This window comes from Drosophila navojoa, chromosome 2 (genome assembly GCF_054131105.1).
Source record: "Drosophila navojoa isolate 15081-1374.11 chromosome 2, UAZ_NAV_1.0, whole genome shotgun sequence".
In the NCBI taxonomy this organism is placed as follows: domain Eukaryota; kingdom Metazoa; phylum Arthropoda; class Insecta; order Diptera; family Drosophilidae; genus Drosophila; species Drosophila navojoa.
The window spans coordinates 1670399-1690574 of NC_142890.1; the positions used below are offsets into that span (position 1 = coordinate 1670399).

At 48.1% G+C, this 20176-nt stretch overlaps 5 protein-coding genes across 7 annotated transcripts; 3 read left to right on the plus strand and 2 right to left on the minus strand.

The window, feature by feature from the left end:
* Positions 1 to 601: 601 nt before the first annotated feature.
* Positions 602 to 1975, plus strand: HSPBAP1 (HSPB1 associated protein 1). The gene has a single exon (XM_089258463.1). It carries the CDS (start codon positions 653 to 655, stop codon positions 1856 to 1858), a length of 1206 nt encoding a protein of 401 aa, XP_089114589.1. The 5' UTR covers positions 602 to 652; the 3' UTR covers positions 1859 to 1975.
* On the minus strand, positions 1906 to 5325 carry ALiX (programmed cell death 6-interacting protein-like protein AliX). Its single transcript, XM_018101349.3, has 6 exons — positions 4934 to 5325; positions 4570 to 4688; positions 4219 to 4500; positions 2562 to 4157; positions 2323 to 2499; positions 1906 to 2262 (listed from the first exon to the last, which is right to left on the minus strand). Exons 1-6 carry the CDS (start codon positions 5143 to 5145, stop codon positions 2144 to 2146), a joined length of 2505 nt encoding a protein of 834 aa, XP_017956838.1. The 5' UTR covers positions 5146 to 5325; the 3' UTR covers positions 1906 to 2143.
* Positions 5326 to 5635: 310 nt separating this feature from the next.
* On the plus strand, positions 5636 to 9064 carry btz (CASC3 exon junction complex subunit). Its single transcript, XM_089256689.1, has one exon. The coding sequence runs from the start codon at positions 5945 to 5947 to the stop codon at positions 8501 to 8503; it is 2559 nt and encodes an 852-aa protein (XP_089112815.1). The 5' UTR covers positions 5636 to 5944; the 3' UTR covers positions 8504 to 9064.
* On the minus strand, positions 8992 to 12541 carry CROT (Carnitine O-octanoyltransferase). Of its 3 annotated transcripts, XM_018101381.3 has the most exons (7): positions 12348 to 12540; positions 12127 to 12251; positions 11474 to 11866; positions 10617 to 11414; positions 10420 to 10550; positions 9942 to 10358; positions 8992 to 9879 (listed from the first exon to the last, which is right to left on the minus strand). In XM_018101381.3, exons 3-7 carry the CDS (start codon positions 11846 to 11848, stop codon positions 9747 to 9749), a joined length of 1854 nt encoding a protein of 617 aa, XP_017956870.1. In that variant the 5' UTR covers positions 11849 to 11866; positions 12127 to 12251; positions 12348 to 12540; the 3' UTR covers positions 8992 to 9746. The 3 variants fall into 3 exon arrangements, with proteins under 3 accessions (XP_017956870.1, XP_089112827.1, XP_089112835.1); XM_089256701.1 differs by lacking the exon at positions 12127 to 12251 and having other exon boundaries at positions 12348 to 12541; XM_089256709.1 differs by lacking the exons at positions 12127 to 12251; positions 12348 to 12540 and adding an exon at positions 11956 to 12061.
* A 573-nt stretch (positions 12542 to 13114) lies between these two features.
* LOC108651503 (uncharacterized) lies at positions 13115 to 16797 on the plus strand. Its single transcript, XM_018101258.3, has 6 exons — positions 13115 to 13431; positions 13484 to 14866; positions 14941 to 15457; positions 15517 to 16098; positions 16163 to 16422; positions 16490 to 16797. The coding sequence occupies exons 1-6, from the start codon at positions 13287 to 13289 to the stop codon at positions 16567 to 16569; spliced, it is 2967 nt and encodes a 988-aa protein (XP_017956747.1). The 5' UTR covers positions 13115 to 13286; the 3' UTR covers positions 16570 to 16797.
* The last annotated feature ends 3379 nt before the right edge of the window (positions 16798 to 20176 follow it).

Below are 20176 nucleotides of genomic sequence, written 5' to 3' on the forward strand. Positions count from 1 at the left end.
TCTTGATATCAGCGCAGCAACTTGTTAACGCCATTCCATTTCCGCCTGTCATATCAAAATAATTATCTCAAAGTGTTGCTTAGACCAACCAAGTCCTAAGAACCATGACCACGATATGCGGCAGCAGCCGCAGTCGCAGCAGCGACAGCAGCAGCAGCAGCAAAAGCAATCAGTAACGGGCGTCGTTTGGTTTGCGTGCGAGGAGGCATTGGTGACTACAACTTGATTTGCCAGAACTAGTTTTACACGCAATCTAGATGGCAATTATGTAATACCGAAATGTGCACTAATTAATATAACATTTCACTTAATTGTATTTACATAACTTTCCCGATTGCTTATTAATTGGTTGTGTAGCATACATATAAGTGTGTACACAATGTCAATTAGCTGCCGTTCAACCGACCATGGGATAATCAACTCAAAATTGACAAGTAGTTTGTGACATTGGCTTTGACTGCATTAATTTATTACCCGCGAAACGTAAAAGCTCAAAATGAAATTTGAATTAAAATTTACCAGACAGTGTGGCGCAATCTATTTGACAACAGATGGCGCTTCATGGCTTAACAGAGCTGCCACTGCCGCTGTCGATAAGCAGCTATCGAGACTTATCGCTTTGCCATTTACAGTCGACAATCAAATTGTCTATATGGCCACAGATTTGAGCTCTCAGTTACGCGACATAATCCTCAACACTCATGTACCTCTAGTATTGCCCGACTTTCCCATCAACTGGGAGTGCTTTGACGACTCATTGCAGAATTGGTGCACGCGCTATGACCAGGATGCCAATGTCGACTCTCTGCCGGCATTCGAGAGCATGGACGTCACAGACTGCGAGACGCCGCAATGGGAGCGCAAGAGAAAACGTGTCAAGATGACAATGCAGAAGTTTCTGCATAATTTCACAATGACTGTCGACAAGCAGCCCAAAGAATGGGCCGCCTATCAATATGTACGTGCACATGACATGCCTCCCAGCTGCTTGAGCGGCATCGATTTCAAGTGCTTCGGATTTGCGGAGCACCAGAACGACTACAGTCTGTGGCTGGGGTCAAAAGGCGCCAATACACCATGCCACTATGACACGTACGGAGTGAACGTTGTGGTGCAGGCTTATGGCAGCAAATCGTGGTTACTCTTTCCGCCCGAGACGCCACTGCAAAGCACGCGAATTCCCTACGAGGAGTCCAGTGTTTACTGCCTGGAGAACTTCTATGCGCCCGAGCCGGACAAGCTGCAGCATTACGAACAGTTCCAGGAGCACGCTTACCACTGCCTGCTACAACCGGGTGACGTGCTGATTGTGCCCCGTCAATGGTGGCACTACGTGGAGGCGGTGTCCACTTCCTTGAGTGTCAACTATTGGGTGCCGCTCAAGTCTGACCTGGACCTGACATTCGATGAGCTCTTGGTCAAGCATGTGGTCGAGAGCTTTGTGAAAGGCGAAAGCAATGCATTGAAACAGTATCTATTGAATCCCAATCAGCTGGACGAGATAGCTGAGTCCGCCAGCTCGCTCTTTAGCCAATTTGAGAAGGCAGTCCTGAAGCCGAACTTGGACAACAAGCGCAAACTATGGGACACCGATTACTTGACTGAAAGCGAGGTACTGCAGCTACTGCGCAGCGTCAGAGTGCACATACGCGCCCTGGACGTGATGCCCAAGGAGGCCTATTCCCAGCTGATCACAGACAATGCTAAACGACATACGCAAGGCAGGTCAGAGCGGAAGGAGGATGCCATAATAAGCTCCACACTGGAGCAGCTGATCAATAGCATGTGTGCGCCCCGCTGCATTGCGTCCATCAAGCAAGAGTTCTTCCGCCGCTTGAAGCAAATGGATAGATCATAGCGCTAACCCGCCAATCTGAATTAAGGAATAACATAATATGCAACAGATTACAGAGCTAAGACGGAACGTTTATTGTGATACTTGATTATATGAGATTAAAAATCCAATAAGCATTCATATTTGTTCTATAACACAATTTGAAGCAGAACCAAATGGGAGGGAATGGGGGAACGGAGGAGCATTAAATGCCATAGAATAGATAGAGTCTAGATTCATGAATAACATAATATGCAATATAGCCGCTGGCTAAACACAGTGCGAGATAATTGGATGCGATTCCTCAGTTTACCAGCCGGGTGGCTTCTGGTTGGGATAGCCGCCCTGTTGATGAGCATAACTGCCGGGATATGTGCCATAGTTGCCGGGTTGTGGTCCCTGCGGAAAGCCTCCATACTGATAAGGTGCTAGAAATGCAAACACCCATTCGAAAACCATCTCATTTCATCTTAATCAATCATACGTACCGCCTGGATATGGCAACGTGGCATAGGGATTGAAGCTCTGCGGCATGGGCGGTGGTACATATGTGGGGTACGGCACGTTGGCCGATGCACCATAGGGCAGCGGCATGTGCACCTGGGCCGGATACGGAACGTTCGGTGCAGGTGCAGCAGCAGCTGTTGCTGGTGCATTTGGAATATCTAAGAAAGACAGAGGAATAAGCCTAAAATGCATATAGAGTTACGTTATCTGATCCACTTACCGCTGCCGCTGCCCGACGTGGAGGCATAATGTGATGGCAGAGCCGGAGTGGCCGGCGGCGCCTGGCGGCTCGACTCGGTGGTCAGATCCTTGAGCAGCTCCTCCTTCTCGGTCTTGCGCGCAAACACAAAGTCACTGATCTTATTCTGGAACACAACCAACAGCTGAGTGAGGTCATTGTAGAACTTGGTGCCCTCCTGCAGATTGCCAGACAGCTCGATGTAGCTGTCGTAGGCGGTGGCCAGCTCCTGGTACAGCTTGTCGCGGGAGCTGCCGCAGTTGCCCGTCTCGGCCACGAAGGCGCCATGGGCGCTCTGTATGTCAGCGACCAGCGTTGCCTGCCGCTCTACGCTCTCCTTGACCTGGGCCTGCAGTGGGCTGAGCACCTGGCCAATGCGAGACAGCGACAGGGCTGGCTCATCGATGGCGCCATCTTTCTGCAGGGCATGCAGAAACTCGTCCTTCATGTTGAATGTGGCCGATTTCAGCTCCAACTCAACAGCATCGCGCTCCGCCTTGATCGTCTCAACGGCCTCCATCAACTGCTTGAGGCGCTGTACACTGGAGCAGTTAGGATCCACGCTGCCGCTTGCGGATGGCAGCGATTGTTGGATTTGCTCCGGCGGCATCGAGAGCAGCTCAATGCCCTTCTGGTTGGCCTCGAACTTCTGGCGCACCACCTTGTCGGCCTCGATGGCATTGGTGATGACCTCGCGGTACTTCTTGGAATTGGTGCGGAACATTTCGGTAAGCTTGTCGGAGCTGATGCGTGTCCAGCGCTCTTTGAACTGTGCGCGCAGTTGATTGTCTGAGTCGCGCTCCTCATCCAGCAGCCGTTCCGTCTCATCCAAGATCTCGCGATTGCGATTGAGCAGCTCCGGCAAGTCCTTCAGCATAGTCTTCAAGTGCTCAATGCCACCCTTCTCACGCACCTCGTTCGCCTTCTCGCGCAACGAGGGCGGCAAGCCGCTGTTGCTGTCAGTCTGCTCCACGGCAGCGGGAAGATTGAGGCTGGCCAGCACCGCGTTCAGGGTTTGGGTTGCCTCACGCAGCTTCATGATTTCGGTGTTGACAATCTCGTTCTTGCGCATATCCGAAGCGGTCAGCGCACGGTGCAGCTCAACGGGCACCAGGGCGCTGAAGATGTCCTTAAAGTTCGAGGCCATGGGCGTTGCCAGAGGCAGCGGTTTGGCCAGCTGTGCCTTGCCGGGCGAGGCCAATGTGCTCAGATCTGGTATCATCTCATTATAAATGAACTCGTTGTCCTTGGTGGACTCGGCCAGGTTGCGCTTGGCGCGACTGAAGTACTCATCCAGATAGGTCTCGTTGCCGCCACGGGATTGCGCGGCTTTGAAGAGGTCGACGGCATTGCGCAGACGGGCGATTTCCTCCCCAATCCGCTTGGCCGACCGGCAGACGAGACTCTGGTACAGCTGCGTTAGGGCATGGAAGCCCGCCTGCTTGCCAGCGACTGTGGGTATCCAGTCTTTCTCCCAGAGACTGCGCACCGACTCCTTTTGCATGGCGCGCAGCACATCCGCATAGAACTCCTCGCCCTGGCAGCACAGTTTAGCTATGATCTGATCCTTCATATTGTCTGCGCAAATGGAAGCTGAGCTTAGTATGCAAGATATTGCATTTTTTATGCAGAGTTTTACCTTTAATGGCCTTCAGTATGAAGACTTCTTGGGCCTGTGCCACCATCAGGGCCTGCAGCACAATGAGCGTATCCTGACTCAAATCTGGCGTCGGCTCCGAGGGCACAGCTGCGGGTGTGGCGCCCTTCAAGTACTGGAAAATGCCCGCGCTCTGCTGCAGCAGTTTGATGGCCAGCTTGAGGCCTTCGTCCGTGTCCAGCTCCTGACTGGCAGCCACACTGCTCTGCAAGGCGGCAATGTTGAAGAGCACGCACACCTTCTCGTACAACAGCGAGGTGTGAGCTGAACGATTAAGAGCAACGTGTTCAAACCGGTTCAAGCCTATTGCATCATAGCAGGGCCAGTACTTACTCAGGCTGATCTTGTTGCCGAAAATGGAGCCTTTGTCGAATGCATCCTTCCACTTGAAGGGTATCTGCAGCTCGCTGACGGATATCTTTGTCTCCAGTGCGGTTATTTGGTCGTAGTAGCTAAAATGTAAATAAAAGTGAAACCAAACGCCAACGGCGTTTAATTAGAGACGACGTCATTCGGCTACGCTTGTGTTTACGTCTGGCTCTGGCTCTCTTCTCTGTCTCTTTCTCACACTCACATTTGCAACTGATTAATTACAGCTACTTTAGTGCTATCAACCGCTATGAGTCATTGCATACAGCATAGAGACCCTATTTACGGCTATCAGGAAATACTAATGAAGAAAATAAACTCCACTTACGCATAGACGATTTCCAGCGATGTCTCATACTTTTCGAAAAACTTCCAAATCGCCGTATTGCGTTGCTTTGAAAACTCATTTACTGCCTCCGCATACTGCGCCTTCTCTTCGGCACTGGCTCCATTGTAGGTGCTTTGTATCAGATTGTTCAGTGGCTTTATTATGTCTACCTCTGATGGCTTCTTCAGTGGCACTCCCAGTAGTTTGGACATTTTAAATGTGATTTGTAGCAATGCGCTGTGTTTTTAAGAAATACTATTTAAATTTAATTTGCAGACTGAATCTTGGTTTTCCTCTTTTGTGTGCTGCCCCCTATCTCATCAACAGCTGCGGCCAGTGTTGTCGGATTTGCAGGCAATCGGTGAGTAATTGCGTTGTCTGACGCGCTGTAATTAATAGTAGAACATTCCTGTTAAATGTGGAGCAGGTTTAAAAGTTGAGGAGCGAGTCTGCCTACAATAAAAGCAATATGATTTGTCATGTCTTTCACAATTGGTGAAATTCGTGCTTTTTATGCATTTTAATATAGACAAATCTTAACACCAACAATATAAGTAAGCTTTAATCCTTATATTGATTAGATAAAAATATGTAAGTGATGTGATTGAGCTCAAATATGCCGCATCTCTGTTAAGCGGCATGTTACCGGTCTGTTAGTAAAGTTGGGATTCTTTTAACTATTGTGACTGATAACAAATCGATGCCCAGCTGACAACTCTGCCATATTTGCAGAAAGCATGTCAACTCTAGACACTTTCTATTTTCTGATTGCGTTGTTGTGGAAGAAAACTGGGTGACAGAAGAAATTTTTGAAAATATATTAACATTAATTAAAGTTTTTGGAACTAAGAACATAGAAATAAGTAGAAAACTCCTGTGAATTACAAGTGTTAGTGGCTGTGTGCAAGGAGGCGCTAACCACGAATAACGGGACTAAACACTTGCAGTAACTGCAAAAAAAAGTCAAGGGAAAAGAAAAAAAAAAAAAAAAAATCGAAGAATCCCCTAGCGATGGCTGATGTTGAAAAATTGACAGCCGCACCAGCGACTGATATACCTGTCTCATCTATAAATGCCAACGACACGGGAACAGTGAGCGGTAGCGCAGCCGATCTGGGCACCTCGCCCACACAGGAGCCCTCAAGCAATTCGCATCCCCATGACTCCGAGTACGACACAGCCAGTGATCTGGAGGGTGATTACGACGATGATGAGAGCGACAGCGAGGAGGAGACGGAAACCGACGACGACGAAACCGAGGAGGATGATGATGAGCTTGGTAGCGGTACCGTTAGCGGTAATGGGATCGATCGCAGCGGGGCCGACAGCGAGGCACAGAAGAAAGTTGATGAGGATCGCAGCAATCCTCAATATATACCAAAACGTGGCACCTTCTATGAACACGACGACCGCACTGCCGAAACGGAGGCTGATGGCATTATAGATACTGGCAACGATGGTGGCCCATGTCCACCGGGTGTGGAGCCCACTGGCGATGATGTGTCCAATGGCAACACTGCCACAGGCTCCACGCCGGCCGGACAGACGCCAACCATATCACAGGCCTCGAAAACCATGAAGAAATGGCAGCCAGCTTCGGGCGGTGATCGTTGGTCCCACGATCGTTTCGAGGCCAGCGAGCAGGCGCCCAAAACTCGAGCAGAGCTGCTGCAATCCTATGGATACGATATACGTAACGAGGATGCGGCGCCGCGTGCCCGTCGCCGACGACGGTATGGGCGCGGACCTAGCAAATACTCTAGAAACTGGGAGGATGAGCAGGCGTATCTGAAGGCCAGCAACAAAGAACGCAAGCCGCCCCGACCCCAGGACTTCCCGGCACTCAACGAGCGCAGCAGCACATCCAGCAGCAACAACAAAGTGCGCCGACCGCGCAGCTCCATTTCGCGCGAGGAGAAGGAGAATCGCGGCGAGCGACGCAACAATCATGCTGCCACTGCAGCTGGCGCTGCCAACGAGAAACAGCACCCCACTGGCTCAGGATCCATGGCGGGAGGCAAGTCGCAGGAGCCGCGTGAACGTGAGCCCAGGCAGCGCAACTATGGACGCGCCAATGGTGGCCACAATGCCAACGGGCGACAAAATGCCATGGAGTTCAAGCAGAAGTCGAATCGTGGCTCACATGGTCGTGGCGATCAGCGGGATTATGCGGAGCAGCGCGGCGAACGGGACTACCATGTGAACAGAGCAAATGGCAGCGGACCCAAACAGATAATCGATATACAGACACATCAGCAGCAAAAGCAGCAACAGCAGCAGCCACAACAGCAGCAGCAGCAGCAACAACACAGGCAACCACAGCAGCAGCAGCAGCAGCAACAGCCACAACAGCAACCACAGCAGCAACAACAACAACAACAACAGCAGCAGCAGCAGCCTCAACAACAGCAAAAGCATCTGCCATTGGTCACATCGAATCTATCACATCGTTTGCAGCAGGTGCAGCAGCGTAACGATCCTAGCCATGTGGGCAGCGTGCAAATGCACTCCCTGGCCACACAGAACCAACAGCAGCAGCAGCAGCAGCAACAGTTGCATCTGGCACAGCAGCAGCAGCAGCAGCCGCAACAATTGCCAGCGGAGCAGCGCAGCGGGCCCAAGCGTTACTCCAGTCTGAGACGCAGTCAGCACGAGGCCACACAGCAACAGCAACAACAACAACAACAGCAGCAGCAGCAGCATCATCTAGTGGAACAGCAACAACAAATGCAGCAACAATTGCAGCTGCAACAGCAGCAGCAACAGCAACAGCAGCAGCAACAACAACAATCGCAGCTAATGCTGCAGGATCCTCACATGCTCATGCAGATCGCCTACCAGCAGCAGGAGCTGCAGGCGCAGCTGCAGACACTGCAGTTGGGCCCAGCACCGCCAGCTGCGGTGGCCGCGCCACAGTCCAAGCAGCATGCGCCGCCCGCTGCAGCCTATCCACAGACGCAGGGTGCGCCCTATTATGAGTCGGTGCCCGTGCAGGTGCCTGTGCCGGTGCAGGTGCCAGTGCCCGTGTCAGTGCCGCAGGCACCCTATGTGAATCCGGCCAGCAATGCCTATCTGCCGGCCACGCCAGCGGCCGTGGCCTATGCCCAGGCTCAGTCGGCAGCCACGGTAGCGCCACAGGCAGCGCCTCAGGCGGCGCCGCCGCCGTCCACGCAGGCCGGCCAGGCCTATCACCAGAATTATAATACGGTCGGCGGCACCACATATTTCGTGCCGCCGGCCCAGACCACAACCCGCCCCGCTGTGCTGCCCCAGAGACGACCCACGAATGCCATACCCATCCTGCCGCCATCCGAGAAGCATAAGACGCGCACCGCCAAGCCGGACGAGGCGGCTGGCGGCAGTGGCAGTGGCAGCGGCAGCGGCAGCGGTAGTGGCGACAACATCGATCACATTATTGATAACATGTTCGTGCAGCGCCCGGCCTTCCAGCCGCCGCCCGCCTCGGCAGCGGAGACACCCAGCGACGATGGCAACAGCAGTGCAACTGTCGCTCAGCCAGCAGCCGTTGACCAGACCCACCTGGTGGCTGCGGTGCCCGGGCAAGAATGAGTGCACGTTTATGCTGATCCGCGGCAGCAGCAACAGCAGCAGCAGCAGCAGCAGCGACACTTGCGCAGCCATCAAGCACAGGAGGAACTGATGTCCAGTGGCTACGCCCTGCTGCCGCCTCAGATTAGCTACTATCGTGCCCACTGAAGGGCGCGAGAAACCCGAAGATTTTGACGAGATTGTTTCTTTAGCGGGAAGGATCTGTGATCCTTGTCCCCAACACTCACTCAACCTGTTTTAGAGCACTCACATACACACACACATTTGTAATTAGCGAATAGTTGCACTTAATCGAACTAACTAAGGTCGCTTCGACTACACCCAGAGTTCAGCGTAAGGCTTTCCAAGTAATCCATATATATATACCATATATGTATGTATATCTAGTTATAGAAAGTATCAAATGAATTTTTAACCAGAGTCCTCTCGCTGGCGCTTATTATCTAAATACATGAATATATATAAATATATATAGTCGCATTTTGAAGTTGGATTAATCGTGAATTGTAATTAATCATTGGACATTTGAATTTCAATAAAAGTTGTAACACTTAAAGCAAACGCTGAAAAAAAAAAAACAAAAACTATGATTATTTTGTAGACAATATTAGATTTATTTGGGATCTATAGAGGTTACAAAAACAAAAACTATTTAATACCCTAAACATGAATTAGCTGATCTGATCAGAAGCAAGCACTCGAGTTGAACGAATAAATTAAATACCAAAAACATTTTAATAATTTTATGAATTGAATTTGATTGATTTATAAGTAATTTTTAATTGATCCATAAGGTTTAGGATCAATATAATGTGAATTATGTTAAAAATCTTTACTTTCTATATAAATGGAATTTATTTTTAAATGTTATTTCGAAATATTTTCTGTTTTAAAATTTTTCTCTTAGTTGATTGTCAAGATTTGGCAAGATGTTCAAAGTTCAACATCCGTCTGATAGTGATTGTACATCTACAGTTGAACCAGGTTATAACGACTCTGACGAAAATTCTCCTCCCCAGAGAAACTTGTATAAGCAGTTTAGTTAAAATGCCTGACCTAGTACAAGAAAAATATTATGAACTTAAGACCTACACATAGTACACATATAAAAGTAGATTATGATATGGAACCGCCTGCTGATTTATGCTTAGCAAGGCATCTCTATTGGAATGCCGATTGCATATTGAATTATATAGAAAGCTGACGCGCGTATATATGTATGTACATCTCGTTGCTTGGCAGTTTACAATTTGGAATCATTTTGCTGCTGCTCTAGCAGCCGGCGAATGCGACGGAACGACTCCATGAAGATGATATTGAATTTGCGTGCGCTGCTCTTGATGCTGTCCCGATAGGCAGTCGAGTTCATGTAGACGCTGCAAGTTGAGGGGAGTATTTTAATATGCGCAATGGACTGTATGGGGGATTTAAGACTTACGCATCCGAGGTAATCGAATAGAAGACACCATAGCCATCCAGTGTCATGGGCGCCACAAAGCCCACATTGGGCGTAAAGCCCAGCGTGCTGGAGGATAGGACGAAATTGCCACCGCCGCCGGCCTTGGCATAGAGCGGATCATCATACAGAGCGGGTATGTCCAGGTTGTTCTCATAGGCCGCGCACCACAGCCCAAAGAGATGCCTGTCTATGCCATGACCCTTGCGTGCCTCGTCCATCTGATATCGATGATCGACGACAGCGGCGCGAAATGCCTTCACCAGCTGCTCATCCGTAGTATTCTTGTTGCTGGAGGCCAGCAGGAAGTCGTAGACAGCATTCGTGCAGGAGCGCAAAGTCTCAGTGCGTCCATTATAAAAGTGGCGCATCAGCGCCGTCTCATAAGTGGGTGCAATCCTGGCGAGAATCACAGATGTTAGGCAATGGAAATGTGAGTGCAAAGCATGCATTGTCTTACTCCTGGTGCATCTGGTAGTACGCCCACTGCATGAGCACTTGCACAAAGGAGTCGGGATGCAGTTTCTGAGTCTTCATGAAGTCCTTGCCATAATCATCAAACACCTCAAAGGTAACGATGACATCGATGCCCTGCAGGGTACAATTTTAAAATGGCGAGAATGCTCAAATTCCATATATACATATATTCCTACTAACCCTTTCATCGATCTCATGCAGCACGCGCTTAATCTCCGACTTGAGTGTATCATCCAGATCGAACTTAATCTCTTGCACTTCCACCACTTTCGTTCCGTTCGCCTCATTCCAGTTCGGCTCGGGCACCTCCAGGAAACTGAGCTGCATGAACGTGGCAAAGCTGGCGCTGACCGTTCCATCGTAGCAGCTGTGCTCGCCCGTGAACACATAGTGCCCGTTCTTGAAGGCGATGATGCAGCTGCTGCGATCCGCCCAGCGGGAATGGTAGTCGCCGTAGATGCACAGCTGTGACGACTCCTCTGTGTTCTGCGGCTGATGCTCGTCGAAGCAGACGTCTACGCAGGAGCTTTCTACCAGCTTCAGATTCTGCTTGTTCGCCTCCGAGAGGTTCATCAGGTGCTTGCGGTTCTTGGCCCAGCTGGTGCGGTTGTCGTGAGTGAGCGCGGGCACGCCATCGCCCTCTGGCTCATAGTCCAGCATGCTCCGTATCCGCTGCAGAGCAACGAGAATCTCGGGTGCAGTCAGAATGGAGTCGTCGTCGTGCACACAATTAAACGTGAACTGGCGACCCTTGCCCGTGATAATCAGGTGCGTTGGTGTGCGTCCCTCGGACTTGGTCAGAAAGTGCTTCTCAATGTGGTCCTTCTCCTCGCCCGGCACACGCGACGTAGAATAGAAATGCTTATACAGCGCCGAGGAGTACTTCACCCGGCCGCCGTTCGAGGAGAGAGGCCTGATGTTCTCATTGCGCACCAGATCCCAGAACTCCAGCGAGTGATAAATCTGACGAGCGAGACTCTGAAACGATTGAGATTCGTTTCAGTGATTGCAAAGGATTGGGTTGATGACTGTTAAACCTTGAGCATGTAATCTGGTCGCTCGGGCACGCCCACATGGCACAGCTGGCAGGGCATGGACATGATTTGGTAGGGCAACAATGGCAGACGCATCGTGTGATATGCATAATCCTCCCACCAGCTGCCCAGCCAGTTCTTCATACGAGCCGCACGCTCCTTCAGCATGTCCTGCAATTTGGCTCCAATGCCCGTCTCGAACTCCGCAATGATGCGCCTCGTCTCGGCCAGCTCCTCGTCCGTGCCAAAGGGCCGCAAGCCGGCATAGTAACGTTGCAGTGTGTCTCTCAGCTCGGGCAGCGGCAGCGGTGGCAGCGTCTCATCAAAGCTAAAGGTGCTCTCATGATTATCACCGATAAATAGGCTGGCACGGTCCATAATAACAACCCAAAATAGCTGCTAAATATATTAACTACATTAATTTCATGGTCCATTTATTTATCTATAATCGTCTCTAGATAAGCGGATAAGCAGCAGCTGATTACATTTTCAATTTTTGCTGCACAAATGGTCCAAAGTTTCACAGTTAACTCTTGGCCAAAGGTCGCTTACAAGCGGACGCATACACACACATACACATAGGCTCATATGTTAATAAGCATTTTGTTTTATTTTACGCTTGATTAGCCTGTTGCTGCGTCTCCAATTTTACCGACCTTCACGTGTGTCCAACCGGTGCGTCGAAGTGCCGCTAGACGACTGAATGCCTTGATGGAAACCAATCCAGCCACAAGCGTTGTCGAGCCCTCTTGTGTGTGTGTGCGTGCGTGAGTCTCTCAAACTGAATTGATTTGATAAGACAGCGATCGATCAGAGCGGTTGAATGAACGCATTCTATAGATAAAACCTCGACATATACATATGTACCTATACATACGCATGTGTATGAATAGAGCGGTTAAATGTTTTCATTTTAATGGATTTGCATTTTTGCAATGCATGCGCAATCATTAGTAACCATGGCTCCAGCAACTAGTACAATAAACTGTGACGTCATGCCTCAATTGTCTGCAAGAGAGAAGTGTTTTGAACTTTGTACCCGCCACCCGCACACTGAGACACTATTCTAGAGCTGGCAATGTTCTCGTTTGTTGCGCGTGACACGAGCACGACGAAGCAGGATGTTCTTGATGAAAATCAACAAGTTGGATGAGCTCTGAAGAATCTATGTAAAAAAGTACATATTAATAAAATGCGCAGTTGAAAACATTTACATAATATTTTATCAGTGTAGAATATATATAAAAAAAAAATAGTAATAATTATTATTTACGTATAAGTTACATGCTAATTAAATACATTAATTTGCTATCCATTGATAAAATCGAACAGATAATTGCACTTATACATACTACATCTATAATTTCCATTTCATAATGATGCCAATTAGTAAAAAACAATTATACTGCCCAGATGACAACACGCACATCTGATTATGTTTTTAAATATATTGGCATATTTTTTAATAGAAGTTGGTATATGATAATGGCAGGCATTGAAGCCATGTTAAACATGTAATAATATATAATATATTTAATATCAGTGGCTTATAAGTATTAACGCCAAGATACAGCTACGATGTCAAATTTCTATTGGGTCGCTGGTTTCAATTTGTTTATGTGCTCCAGCTGTGATTCTAGTGCTGCCACACTATCGAACGAGTGGCAGCTCCGTTCTGCTTGTTTCGCAAAACATCTGGCATTAATTTCGTGAAATGAGCAAATACACAAAAAACGAATTATATAGAACATTTTATTTTCCCATAACGCTTGCCCAATTAAGCGGCGATTATTAATTAACCTGAAGAGGCCAAAAAATGCTACCATCGACGGGCCTTTTCAAGAGTTTCGCTTGCCCATACTACAACAGCGCCGGCAACGGCAGCGGCAGCAATGATGAAAACGGCGAAGCGTCCTTCAACTGCAAACGTCCTTTCTGCCATTTCAAGCACAATCGCAAGGGTAAGTGTGTGTGTGTTTCAAGTTATGCAAACATCTAACGCTCTGTTCGCAGACGATGTGGAAACGACACTGCCAGCGGAATCGGTGCCGGAGTACAAGCCAGCGCCGGTGCCCAAATTGCTCTCCCTTCCATTGCCCGAGATGACGATGTGTGCGCCCAAAAAGAAGCTCAATCTGGAATACCATCCAGAGAAGCCGGCCCTGAATGCTTCGCCGGCGAAAAAACGTTATGACGATTCAACCAGTGCACCCAAATATGTGCCTTCCGCGGTAGCAAATGGTGCTGAAGACGAGTGGGCAGAATTAGATAAAGAAGAGGAGCCAGAAGAAAAGCAACAACAAGAACAACAGCAAGAACCAGTGAAGGCTACGGAAGAGGAGGAAGAATTGGACGAGTTGGCCAAAACAACTATTGACATTAAGCCCGAATCCCAGGCAGCCAGCGAAGAGATCCCAAAGAGTGACAACGAAAAGAAGACTTCATCGTCTTCGTCCAGTGCTCGCAGCGAAAGCCGTAAACATACACACAGATCTAAGGACAGTAAAGAGCGTCACAGCTCGTCCCAGAAAGAAAAAGAGCGATCATCTGGCGAGCACCGTAGTTCCAGTTCCTCCTCCAAACACAAATCATCTTCATCGTCGTCTTCGCATAGAAAATCATCGAGCAGCGATAAGCATCGCAGTGAGAAGAAGTCGAGCAGCAAGGATAGAAGCAGTTCATCCAAAACCGCAACAGGATCCACAACATCTGCGTCATCATCGTCTAAGAGTCGCCATCACAGTAGCTCTCGCTCCACATCCACATCACGCAGCTCGAGCAGCTCGAAATCCAAATCTAGCTCCAACTCTAACTCTCACTCCACTTCCAACTCCAACTCCAAATCCAGCTCTAGCAAAAGTACGACTAAATCCGAAACAGACACCTCAACTTCTATTGAACTGCCAGCCAAGCCTGATGATGACCTTGCATTGGATTACGAAATGAATGTGGATGTGTCCGAGGCGGAAATTGTGCGCCAGTGTGAAATGATATTCGATGAGCTGGAGCAGGCGTTTGCCCAAAAGCCGGAGGAGACAAGCGCGGAGAATGTGCGCAAACGCAAGGCGCCCTCGCCGGACATTGAGGCCTACACCGAGGCAGCTACGGCGGCTCTGCAGAAACGTCGGGTGGCCCATGAGAATGCGGACAAATGCAAGCCGCAAGCGCCGGTGGCAGTCCACAAGCCGAATCATATACGCAACGCGATGCAGGCGATCTTCGACAGACGGACCGAGCTGCGACGCCAGGAGAAGCTGCGTGCAGAGGCAGATGCCGAGCTGTTGCGGCAGGCCCAGGAGCGCGTGCGCATAGCCCAGGAGGAGCTGCGCGAAGCGCGTGCCAAGACCCTAACACCGCTCATCTCACGCAGCAGCCTGACACCACCAGCGCGCACAGGTGACCTGAGACATCTCTCTACTTATCTATACTCTATAAGCTTAGTTTAATACTATTGATTTGCATCCACGCAGCTCGCACCATAACGCCCGTGGCGAATGTGATAGCCATCGCACGCGCCAAGAAGAAGATCGAGGAGTTGCAGGCGGAAAAGAAGCCCGCCTTCACAGCTGCCCAGACGTTCAAAGGCGGCACTCGCCTGGCTCACAAGCCGACAGCGGCATTGGACAAGGTGGCGCCTGCAACGGGTGTGGCTGCTGCCAAGCCGCCGGTGCTGGAGCCGCAGAGCTCGAAGATATCGTACAACATACGCATGCAGTATTATGAGATGATGGTGAAGCAATGCACCGCTATCTACCCACAGCTGACTGACGCCTGGGAGCGGGCGCAGGTCGAGGAGCTGGCCGTGTTCAAGAAGTGCAGCACGCCGTCGATCTATAAGAACAGCTGCATGCTGGCCATCAACAAGCTGCGCAAGGAGGCCGTCGAGGCGGGCAACCAGCCTAGTGTGGCCAACAAAACTGTTTCGCACGAGATGATGCTGGGCGGCAAGCGGGCGCTCACCACATCCTGGAGCGTGGAAAAGAAGGAGTGCGTATGCAGAGATAGCTCTGTTCGAGTTTTTACTAATAATCGACTCTGTCTTTTAGCAAATCGTCATCGGAGCCCTTCGATACACTCAGTGCGGAGAAGGCATACGAGATGGTGTACGATCTGCGTCTGACTGACGAGCAGCTGGTGGAGAACGGCTTCCCACGGCCGGGCAAGGTGCGCGGCACGGCTGTTATACGCTCCAGCCGGCCGAATCGACGACCCAACGAGACGGAACGCTACTGCACCCGCTGCGGCAAGGTGTTCAATCTGAGCATCTATGACACCAAGTGCACGGACATGTGCAACTATCATCCAAAGAGCACGGGCTACCGGCGCGGCTTCACAGATAATCAGCATCGGTGCTGCCAGCAGCCAGCGGGCACGCCTGGCTGCAGCTATGCCAACTACCATGTCAGCGACTACTACGATCCGGATAAGCTGACCTGTTTCATAAAGACCATTGAGCGCTCGGACGACTATGTGCCCACCAAAAAGGATATTTATGCGCTCGACTGCGAAATGTGCTATACGACGCACGGCATCGAGCTGACCCGAGTGACCGTCGTGGACATCAATGGGCGCAGCGTTTACGATGCTCTGGTCAAGCCGGACAATCAAATTGTGGACTATAATACTGTGTATGTATACGACTGTGAGCGATGCTTGATTGACTGATTGATTGATTGACTCGATTCGGTTTAGCTACTCTGGCATTACGGAGGCCATGCTCTCGAAGGAGACACGCACGCTGCGCGATGTTCAGGCGGTGCTCATGTCCATGTTTCATGCCAAGACGGTGCTGGTGGGCCACAGCCTGGAGAGCGACATGAAGGCCTTGAAGCTGATACACGACGTGATCGTGGATACATCGGTCTTATTCCCCCACAAGATGGGGCTGCCCAAGAAGCGAGCACTGAAGACGCTGTGCATTGAGAACCTAAAGCGCATTATACAAGAAAATGGTAAGCGGCTGCCCGACTCTATATCTATATCTGTGTCTATATATCGTTATCTATGCTCAACTTGCAGAGGCTGGCCACGACAGCGCCGAGGATGCGGAGGTCTGCATACAGCTCATCAAATACTATTTGCGCAACAAGATTAGTTGAGCTGTCCAAGCGGATCACATTAGTTAATTAATGTTTGGGATTGAATTAAACATGTCATCGATGCGGGCACATACATACGATTCGCAATATGTAACTCAACTCCTCAGACGAATCCCACACTTGAAATCAAAACGTATCCCATAAGTGAGCCTTAAGATCGAAAAGAAATCAATATATATATAATGCATATTTATATATAAAATACTAAATACAAAGAATAAGACATTATTTGAAATGGTTTGCATTCGCTTGCATCTCGCACTACATCCAGATGCGCTCGAACTCCTGCTCCAGTCGCTTGGCGATCCTGGGCGCACTGGTGATGAGGCAATCGCCACAGCCTCTGGGCACCATCACCCAGTTCGAGGAACCAGTTATGCAAACGGTCAAGGCATTTGGCTTCCTTTTTCGCGCATTAAAGCAGAGCTTTATCAATTTTATTAAATAGTACAGCATACTCGCCTTTTCGTTGCTTTTAATTGACAAGTGCAACAGCAAATTTTCAAAAGCCGCTGGAGAGCTGCCACCTTGCAATAAATGCGATATTGCCAGCTTAAGGCGTAACGGCTTTGCTAGCTGCAATTACAGCGCTGCCAGCTGCCAATACTGGCGATGCCAGCTTATGCTATTTAACATACTGTCTGTATCGATGTGAAAGTTTCTTTTGTTTTTATGAAAATTGAATTAATCGGTAATATATTAATTATTTGATAATAGAATTCAAATTCCATGGGACTCCAGCTCAATTTTGTTATCAACAGCATTCGAACGTCGTTTTTCAGCTTTAGACGACCAAGTTTTCTCTCAAATAACAAAGGAAAAAACGAACAAAAACTTCAGCTTTCCAGGTGCCACAAAAAACTTCATAAATTGCAAGTTTTATAACTTTTCTTTTTGTAATTTGTAATATGTATCGCATAGACTTGTTGCTGTAAGAAGTAGGGTAGGTGTAGATGTCAATGTCCGAATTACATAGAACGAGCAGCTATAAAATAAATTTAAAATTAGCAGTTGATATATTGTATTTAAAATTTGAATAAATACATGAATGTGTGTTCCTTAGTAAACTTCTTCATATTTTTCATTGAGCCAAAGCTCAACAAAGGATATACAATATTCGATATGGCATAGGATTTTTGTTGTTTCATGTTTGAATGTAATTTAAATCAGATTTCATGTTGTACTCGATATATTTTTCAATTATACGCGTAACGGCTGTTGGCAACAGCTGCGCACAATTGTTGTTGTTGTTGTTGTAATTGTTTAACAAGTATTTGCATGATGTGGTCTTTCAGTTTTCATAAAAGTTGCTGCTTATCGAACTTTTACGCCGTGAAATTCTATTACTCGAAAACAAAAGAAGAAGAGAGGAAAAATCGAGTAAAAGTTTTTTTCTTTTACTTTTATTGGCATTGGCTCAGTAATTCGTAGTAATTGTTTCCGCCGGACTTTGATTGGTCGTTCTTTTGGTTGGCAAATGGATGAATGGATGTGACTCGAAGTAGCTGGCGAAAGGGAATGAACTAGGAGTGGGTTAGCTGGGAGCAGGAGCGCTTCACACATAAACCTAACGAAATGTAAATAATATTAGTGGTACTTGGCAATGACAATGTGCATATGTGGCCCAAAAAGCCGAAAGACCGCACACACTGCAAACAAAACACACGCAAGTGATGCCTCGAGGGCTCGCAGAGGGAACGGGCCTAAAGGGCGACCGCCGAAGGGCTAGTGTGCAAAACAAACACAAGACCCAAATACAAACAACACAGGCACATACACATACACATACACACACATATACATATGTATAAATACTAAGAAGCTAGAAAAACAAGTGTAGATGGGAGAGCACAAGTGGGGCAGGGCTGGGGGCTAAGTCAGTGCTGCTTGACTTGTCCCTCTGTCACACATTGGGCGACCTGGCCAGGCGGAAGTATACTTAAGACCGTCGAAATAGAGGCATTAAGATCTTTACAGTTAATCCCTTGAGTAAATGTTGGCTCTATGTAGGTGTGCGTGTGTGCGTGTATGTGGTCGCGAGGACATTGTTGTGCCAATACACTAGCAGACACACAACCACAGTGTATACACAGTGAAAAATGTGGTTAACAATAAAACAGCATTCTGTACGTTAAATACTTAAATTTAAGGAAACTTTATTGCAAATTGAGTTGCTTAGGCATAGTAAATACTGCATTTAAATTTAATAGCGATTCGATAATAGTTTTAAAATATTAAGCACAACAACTTTCATAGAACTGGGACAAAACATTTACGCATATGTAAAAGCTTTCTCCCCCCAAAGTGCTGAAAATAACATTTAATGTAAGTTTTTAAAATATGTTAGCGAGAATTTCTGTTAAGTTCCTTAATAAAATATAGGTAGTTGTTAAACCCAACCGAATTAGAACCTGGGACTACTCGCTTATCCCTGTTATCCCTGTTACACAAGCGCCTTTACCACTGCGCTATTGCCACACGAAGGAAATTTGTGATAATTTGTAGACGTCTTGCCAGTGTTAAATAAGCGTGCCTTCACTGAGGCATGGGGTTGCGAGTTCGATGCTCGACTAGGTTCTATTTTTTAAATAGTCCAGAAAACCACTGGAAAAGTATGTTAAGTTTATTAAACAGTTTAAGCAATAATATTTATGTATATAAAAAAAAAAAAAAAAACAATTACCAAGTCAAGCTCACACACACTTTAAATTGCATCTACATTCCCTTTTTACAGTGTATGTTGTCTAGTTGTTATTTAGCTTAAGCACATTCCAAAAAAAGGCTTAAAAGCTTGTACACATATTCATTTTTTGGGGGTCCCGTGAGTTAACGTTGCGGCTGTTGTCCTGCGACTTGGGCCGCGCCTAATGTTTGCTACTGAATATTTCAGTTAACCAGCGACAATGACAACAAAAACAACAACGGCAACAGCAACAACAACAACAACAACGGCAAATGCCTCTCATGCGTGCAAGTTAAGTGCTTAAAGCATTTAGCCTAACGATTTTGGCTTTTAATTTGCACTTTCAGCTAACAGCGGTGAGCAGAGCCCGGAGAGCGGAGGCGTGTCACGTATTTATTTAAGCAAATTGCGCAAAAATATTAAAGCAGGCGAAAAACTGAAATAATGTGTGTGCCTGCCAGACCAGCTGCCGAAAGCCGGCGAAAACCTTTTTACAACTTTTCTAGAGTCACAAAGTAAAAAAACAAAAACAAAAAAAACAAAAAACTGTTAAGCAGCAGCCCCGCCCACATATAAATAAGGCCAAAAAGGCGCAAAGAAAACAAGGGCGGAAAGCGCAAAATAAAGTCATCACAAACATATTAGCAGCGAAAAACACCTGAGCAAATAGATTTATATGCACGATAAAGCACAGAGTAATTTCCCTTAGATCCTGTCGCCTGTGCTCCCAGTGCTCTCCACCTGCTGGCTGACGCCAAGTGCAGCACATTTGCCACTCGGCCCGGCGTTCGCCTGTTGCCTAAGCCACAAAATAGCTGGGGCCCAAGATAACATCACTTTATTGTAAGAAAGTTAAAACACAGAAATGCAAGCCAAAGCCAAAGCCAAAGCTAAAGCCAAATAGCCCAAAAAGGTAACTGCGTG

What these genes read in the sequence shown, in the direction of transcription:
- HSPBAP1 (XM_089258463.1), top strand. Translation starts at nt 653, where the DNA reads ATGGCCACAGATTTGAGCTCTCAGTTACGCGACATAATCCTCAACACT.
- ALiX (XM_018101349.3), bottom strand. Translation starts at nt 5,145, where the DNA reads ATGTCCAAACTACTGGGAGTGCCACTGAAGAAGCCATCAGAGGTAGAC. An exon ending in CATACTGAAGGCCATTAAAG is followed by an intron (nt 4,158 to 4,218) that starts GTAAAACTCTGC and finishes CCATTTGCGCAG; the next exon opens with ACAATATGAAGGATCAGATC. An exon ending in CACGTTGCCATATCCAGGCG is followed by an intron (nt 2,263 to 2,322) that starts GTACGTATGATT and finishes TTGCATTTCTAG; the next exon opens with CACCTTATCAGTATGGAGGC.
- btz (XM_089256689.1), top strand. Translation starts at nt 5,945, where the DNA reads ATGGCTGATGTTGAAAAATTGACAGCCGCACCAGCGACTGATATACCT.
- CROT (XM_089256701.1), bottom strand. Translation starts at nt 11,848, where the DNA reads ATGGACCGTGCCAGCCTATTTATCGGTGATAATCATGAGAGCACCTTT. An exon ending in GACCAGATTACATGCTCAAG is followed by an intron (nt 11,415 to 11,473) that starts GTTTAACAGTCA and finishes CAATCGTTTCAG; the next exon opens with AGTCTCGCTCGTCAGATTTA. An exon ending in TGCATGAGATCGATGAAAGG is followed by an intron (nt 10,551 to 10,616) that starts GTTAGTAGGAAT and finishes TGTACCCTGCAG; the next exon opens with GGCATCGATGTCATCGTTAC.
- LOC108651503 (XM_018101258.3), top strand. Translation starts at nt 13,287, where the DNA reads ATGCTACCATCGACGGGCCTTTTCAAGAGTTTCGCTTGCCCATACTAC. An exon ending in TTTCAAGCACAATCGCAAGG is followed by an intron (nt 13,432 to 13,483) that starts GTAAGTGTGTGT and finishes CTCTGTTCGCAG; the next exon opens with ACGATGTGGAAACGACACTG. An exon ending in TGGAGCGTGGAAAAGAAGGA is followed by an intron (nt 15,458 to 15,516) that starts GTGCGTATGCAG and finishes TCTGTCTTTTAG; the next exon opens with CAAATCGTCATCGGAGCCCT.